Source organism: Octopus bimaculoides, chromosome 3, assembly GCF_001194135.2.
Source record: "Octopus bimaculoides isolate UCB-OBI-ISO-001 chromosome 3, ASM119413v2, whole genome shotgun sequence".
NCBI classification, from domain to species: domain Eukaryota; kingdom Metazoa; phylum Mollusca; class Cephalopoda; order Octopoda; family Octopodidae; genus Octopus; species Octopus bimaculoides.
The window spans coordinates 70,437,801-70,445,509 of NC_068983.1; the positions used below are offsets into that span (position 1 = coordinate 70,437,801).

A 7,709-nucleotide genomic window follows, 5' to 3' on the forward strand; every position below is an offset into this window, starting at 1 on the left:
TTACACTCTGACGGGTATTCACATTGACATTACACATCCAACAGAGCATAATAATAATGATAATAATAATAATACTACACAGAGCTGCGCTCGGTAGTGAAGTGAAAGCACGTTATAAAAATAAAACTACTGAACAATAATAATAATAAGAAGAAGAAGAAGAAATAATAGTGCCCTAATACTGTACCAGACAGTTGCTTGCATGGCTTTTGATCTTAGCTGACTGGAAATGCTATCATGTACATTGTTTTGTCTTGTATATAAAATGGCCTACATCTGAATACCAGAGATTTGCTTGTCAGTTGTTTGACCCTACCCAACGGAGCATGTCCCTTAGAGGCTGACAATATGTGCATCTCTGATCACGAGCTGAAGTAGTAGGAGAGCATCATTGTCATGTGTTGAGAGGAATTCTTTGGAGTTTGGATAATTCACCTCTGGAAACATGGGTGTTTTGTTCAACATCCTTAAACAACCCTTATTCAGGGACCTTTTGAGTGGGATGAGCTACTCAACCTGAAGAAATTCTAACTGGGTCCCACATACAAGGTCATGCACTGTTAATCTTGATATGAGATCACCATTTCACATGTATATGGTTGTGATGCGTGGGCTTCATATATTTTACCCCATGTCACTTTGATGGCAGGCACTGCTCTCTCACTCAATAATAATAATAATCATGAAAATAATGGTCATTCCCATCGATTTTGAGGTATGAGTGAAGGAGAGGATTTAAAAAAAAAAAAGTGATAAAAAAAAACTTTAAAAAGAAAAGGATAAAAGAAGCTGCATCTATTTACAATAGATGTGTGAATGTAATTTGAGTTCAGGTATGGGTTTTGCTATGAAGTCACACTGGAGACACTGATGATTTGGATTTTGCCTGAGATTGGGCAGTTGTGTCTGTTGATTGCAGGATATAATTCTTTTATAATAATAGTATTAATGATAATGTTCTGTCTTTTATAAATAAACCTCTTTTTTTTTTAAACTTCCAATTCTTAGATTTTTTTCCTTCTCAGTTTACCCTCATTGGTAACTCTGTTGTTTTTGCTATTTGCAGAGCAGGAAACGCTTGGAGATCAGGAAGTCTTGACTGTATGTTGCTGTTTAGGTACTGGAACAGCTGCTGTTTACTCTCTCACACACCTTGCCGCCATTTTCACTTGTATCTGTTTAGTCTCAACACCAAACAACTGTGAACGCCTTTTGTTGGTTATTTATTATTATTTTTTTTTTACATATCTTTCATCTTATTTATTATCTCTTTCCAATTTCAACTATTTTTTTACAAATTCTAAGTTATTTATCTTATTCTTTATTGCAATCTATTTAATTTTTTTAAGAAATAAAATAGTAAAAAAAAAAATATAAAAAAAAGAGAAAGAAAAATATGAATAAAACTCATTATCGTTTCTACTGGCTCTAATTCTCAAAAAAAAAAGAAAAAAAAAGAAAAGAAAAATGCAACCATAACAACATCAACAACCAATAAAGTACCAGTAATGATTAGTAACAACAATGTTGATGATGAGGAAGATAATGATGAAGATAACATAATGACATAAAAACAAAATTACAACAGCAACAACAAAAACAACAGTACTACTAATAATCCTTTCTTACATAGGCACAATATCACCAAACTATCAGGAAAAATGGGAGATTATGATATGCCTTTTGCAAATTCATGGTTGATGTACAATAAATGTTTTAAGTGATTATCTAAAGACATTATTATTATTAATATTATTATTATTAGAAACTTGTTTTTATAATGCCCATTATCTCTTGCCATTATGGCAATAATAGCAGTTATTATTATTATTATTATTATTATTATTATTATTATTATTATTATTATTAGATAATACAATGCTGTAAAGGAAAGAGGGTACTTTGAAGTTGAGAAGCATTATATGTTTATTTTTGTTGCTTTCTTCTCTATTCTTCATTTTTTTCTCTTCTTAACTTTTGCATTATTATTTATTATCTTTCCATAGTTGCATGGATGGGATGGTTTCTTAGAGCAGTTGCTAATCACTTAAATATAGAAGTAAGTAATATAACCAGTTTTGTCATCAGTTAGATGAACTGAAGCAAGTGAGTTAGTTGTTTTGCTCAGTGATGCAGTATAAGGGCTGTAACATGATCTGAACATATAACCAATATATAATCAGGCACCTTCACAGCCATCACAACTACTACTACTACTACTACTACTACCAATAATAATAATAATAATAATAATAATGATAATAATAATAATGTTATCTCTAGCTTGACAAGAATAATATATTTTTAAATTGTCATTACAATTTTTGTTATCTTTTCCTTGTTTTGCCAATTTAATTGTAATTCCAATTTTATCAATTGGAACAGAAGTTAGCAGTTATATTTATTCTGAACGATTTATTTCTGTGTATGTATATGTATATATATATATATATATATATATATATATATATATATATATATATACATGTAATATATATATATCTATAATATACATACATGTAACATATATATATATAATATATATATACATATATATATATATATATACACACATACACATACATGTAATATATATATGTTTATAAACAAATCACAGAATACTCAATACATGATGTAGAGTGTGCATTTACAAGAGTCACCTGATGATTCATTTTCATGTTACTCAGAGTTTCACAATGCTGGTTGAATGCATGTAGCAAAATAAAAAAAACTCTCGATAACAACAGAAGGAATTATCTCCTGAACTCCTCTGTATACGTAAGTGTTTAAGGCATATTTGGATATATGCAAGTAAGAATGCTAAAATTGTTAATAAATATTGGTTTATTAATAGAAGGGAGTTTTTCCCCTAAAACGTTTCAGTCATATGAAGAAAGAAAAAAAATCATTCTAGTAATGTTTTTTTTTCCTAGTTATTTTATTTTTATCTATTTTGTTTTGAAAGATTTATATTTTTTAATGTCATAATGACCACCAAAGGTCTTTCTAAATTATTGTTTTTTGTTTTGATTTGAATACCTTGAATTTATTAAAAAAAAAAACATTTATGTAAACTGTTAGATTGTTGCATATTTTTCATCCCTCCAGTCTAGAGAATTATCTTCTAAAATATTTCATTTTGTTATTGTTTTTGCCATAAAAAATAAATTGTTACAGAATAATACATTGCTACTAATTTTATGAATTATTTCCAATAACTAAATATGAAATCCAATTTTTAATCATGTTCTTGTTTATAAATGTCAAAATACCTTGAAGCAGGATAAAAAAATACATCTTAGTCTTGCTGAAAAAGAATACTCTCCCAATATTTTCTGTTTTTTTTTAATTATTATTTTTATAATGAGTTATTTATATTTTTATTTCCTAGTTACAAAGAACAAGATTGTTTTAGATATTTAATGATAACATTAAAATGATTCCTTGACGTTTCCATAAAACTTAAAAGGTCAAAATAAAGCCTAACTTTTTCCTCACAAGTGTGTTGAATGAATAAAAAGATATTAATTTATTGAAAATGTTAAATGGTTTTATAGAAGATGATGAAAATGAATGATTCTGTTATTGGGCTCAAGGAATTTTATTTCATATTTCAAGAAATCTGAAAATATTTTCTCTGATTGCAGAAACTATTATATGTACAAATAAAATTTTAAAAATAATAAATTGCCCCCTCTCCCTAGTTCTTATTGGTACTAAATTATATTATCCTATACACATACTTATATCATATAGATATATATTATATTTATATCTTGGCATATTTCATATAGTATCCCTAGACATTTTTTACATTAATGAACATACTGTCTATAAAGAAGATTGACTTTCAAAATATACAAATACATAGAGCCAGATTTCCTCCAAAATAGCTTTGTGAAAATAAATGTATTTGTAAATACATACATATTCATACACAATGCTGCATACATATGTGTATATGTGTGTGTAACACACACACACACACACACACACACACACACGCAGATATATATAATTTTTTAAAGTATTTTAAAATTTACCAGGTAATCAGGTAATATTACTGGCAAGAAAATATAAGCAATCTTGCTAGTTTTTAGAATTGGAAAAATGCAAAATCAAACATAAAATATGGTTTTGTACATAAGCATAAAATTGTTCCTGCTTTTACTCAGTCTTCTCTAGCAACCACTGTATCCTGATCAGGGTTGTGATTATAGGAAACGGATCAGGATAGATTAGAATCATGTAGGCTGCCCTTTATTACTATTTATCATGTAGTATATCTATTGCTATCCTGCCTTTAGATGCTTGACTTGTGAATACTAAATGCAAAAAAAAGTATGAGAAAAGAAATATGTATTATTGTAGCAATAACAATAATGATATCAATAAAATTATAAATTATAATGATGAAAATATTTCTCCATATGAAAATATATATCTCTTAATATACACAAGAATTGTTGACAGAACCTACATTCTTATCTACCAACCTAAACAAACAAACAAACACACACACATACACACGCACACACACACACATTCACACTCACATACATATATACACACATGCACACACACACACATACACACACACATATGCACATATATATAGTTTCCCAGCAGTTTTAATGAAAAGAACATTTAATAACTGTGATAAAATGGATGATATTTAGCTCTGATAGTATCACAGCATCAACTACACACATACACACATACATATTGGGGCTGATAATCATTTTTTTAAAACGAAAGCAGTGCAACTTAAAAATACAGTCTGATGGTTAGTACTGTTACCTAGTATTTCAATATTTTAGGGTTAGGACACCGTCTTCAGGAAATTTACTTTTTATCCACAAATTTCCTGAAGAAGCAGTCCTAATTTTGAAATATTGAAATAACAGGTAATGCTAACCAGCGATCTGTATTTTTAAATTTTAACTTGCATTGTTTTACCTTTAGAAAAAACATTTAAAACATCTATATATATTTGAGACAATGTTTCAGGAAAACTATATTACATACACACATATATATATATATATATATATATATATATGTATGTATGCATACACATGTGTGTGTATGTGTTACTGAAAGAGGTACAACACATGAAGTTGAGGATCTACCAAACTAATTATGCATTTCTATATTTTGTGCACACATAATTTTAATCTGCATCTGGTAATAGAGCCCTGGTACAGGAGTTCTGGGTTTTGAAGAGTGTTGAACCACCTCTCCACTACTATTGTTCACATGCCTTCTCTGACCTGGAGTAATAGCACCTGTTAGGGTCCTAGCTATGGGTTAACTAGTATGTGAGCCCCTGGGAGTGAAGAGCCCCTAGTTCTCATTAGAACTTCCTCTTAAGAGAAAGTTAACTCATAAAAAATCCTGGAGTGCAGTCAGTTACTAGTCATCTCAGCCTCTGTTGTGTCATTGGTGCTATAGCTGACTGTGTTGAAAAGCGAGTTCAGTGCTACGCAACACTTTATCCACTCAAAACAAATTAACGCACAGGAACTTCTGACATGGACTATTTGCATGAACTTACTGAGTTTAGGAAGTGGTCTTACTTGGTCATGAGTTGACTTTCACCATATATGGACACATATGTATATATATATATGTATATATATATATATATATATATATATATATATGTTTTTGATCATCATCATCATTCAACATCCATTTTTCATATTGGCATGGAATGGATGCTTTGATGGGAGCTGGTAGGGTTGTAGACCACACCAGGCTCCATAGTCTGTTTTGGTATGGTTTCTATGGCTGGATGCCCTTCCTAACACAAGCTACTGTGTAAATTGTACTGGGTGCTTTTTACATGGCACCAGTACCTGTGCTTTTTTATGTGGCACCTCCACCAGTGCTTTTTATGTGGCATCAGCACTGATAGTGTCACTGAGTAACTTGCAAGGCAAAACCCTCTTCAGCTGGGGTGGGGAGTAGTAGTGGGCAGGGTGACTTTGTGCCTGTGGATGAGAAATTAGCAGTGGTATAGAGGAACAAAGGTAGGTGTCCTACAGCAGTGCATACTGCATTCCTCTCTAGCCTTCACATATGCTCTGCATTCAGGGACTGCATCTCACTACCATTTAGCATTGATGTTTGTATACATACTTCATACATTCTTCCTTTCACTTGGAGAGACAGACCTTTGGTTGCCAACAGAAGTAAAAGCTCTCTGAATTTTCTTCATCTTATACTTATTATACTCTCTGTACATCCTTCCCCACTATTAATTTGGTCCCCTAGATAGCAGAAATAATCTACGACCTCTAAAGAGCATTTGAGAGAATTAATTTCCCAAGTATCTGTAGTTTTTATGGCTCCTCTGCATCTTCCATATACAGGCACTACTTCCTTTGTTAACCTTCCTGTTATTCCACTGCACCTCTTGTGTGTACATAGCTTGCCCTTGCCTTTCCTACATATTGTAGGGCCATTTACCTGATAGGGTAGGACCCTGCTCATTTTATTGCTTAGTAGAACCTTAGTCTTTGCTAAGTTAACATTTAGGCCCTTCAATTCTAGGTTTTGCTTCCACACCTCGAATTTTTTTTCTAAGTTTGTTTCAGAATCTGCTATGAGAGCCTGGTGGACAATGATGACTAGAAGACAGACAACTGAACTCTGATGAACACCTGCATGTGCACGAAATTCATCGCTATACTCATGGTTAACTCTCACCTTACTGACAGAACCTCTGTACATGGCTTGTACAGCTTTCACAAGCCACTCATCAACCTCTAGCTTCCTCAGAGTCCACCATATTGCACAGCAAGGTACTCTATGTGTGTGTGTGCACATGTAGACATGTATAATTAGTTTGGTAAATCCTCAGTTTCATGTAATATATCATCTCTTTCAAGAGCATAAATGTAATTGAGTGTAATTTATTAAGGTTTAGAAATGTGTAATTAATACATACATACATATATATGTAATTAATACATACACACACACACACATACACATACATACACATGTATATATGCACACACACACACACACACACACACACACACACACACACACACACACACACACACACACACACACACACACACACACAAATATATAAACTCTTCCATCATTCAGTCAAAGATACTTTTGTAAATATTAGGTTTTCTGTCCATTCCTTCATTATTTCTCAGTAATATTAAATAATTAAGTGAAGATAAATTACAAAAGATAGAATTTAAATATATTCATGCCTTGCAGACTCACATCATTTGGTAACCAAAAACAACTGTAGTTATTGCTGAGCTTCATGTTGTATAGAAACTATTTAAACTTTCTGAATGGTGCAAAAAGAAATGCTCACAAAAAAAAAAAATGAAGAGAGAAGAAGCATCTGCATGATCATATATTCATTTAAGCACACACACACATAGATAGATATACAGAGACACACTCATACATACACACATATATACATATATATATATATATATATTTATATATTGGTATGTTACTTAATGATTAGTTGTGTTAATGTTTTCCACTGTGTTTTTTCAAGTCACAATATTTCTACAACTGTACATATATGTGTGTGTGTGTGTGTGTGTGTGTGTACATATGTATATATATATATATATGTATTTATGTATTTATATATTCCTAGGCACCACTATCAAGAGGGTGTATATTGGTTTTATGATGTTTTGCATGTTAGGGATGAG

The 7,709-nt window shown here is 31.2% G+C and overlaps 1 protein-coding gene across 1 annotated transcript in view; it reads left to right on the forward strand.

Moving 5' to 3' along the window:
- Positions 1-1,383, forward strand: part of LOC106883361 (regulator of G-protein signaling 7) — a 483,378-nt gene extending 481,995 nt beyond the window's left edge. Inside the window, exon 17 of the mRNA XM_052966213.1 lies at positions 1,067-1,383. Within this exon, the coding sequence (XP_052822173.1) occupies positions 1,067-1,099 (33 nt within the window). The 3' untranslated portion in view covers positions 1,100-1,383. The remainder of the gene's footprint in view (positions 1-1,066) is intronic.
- Positions 1,384-7,709: the final 6,326 nt, after the last annotated feature.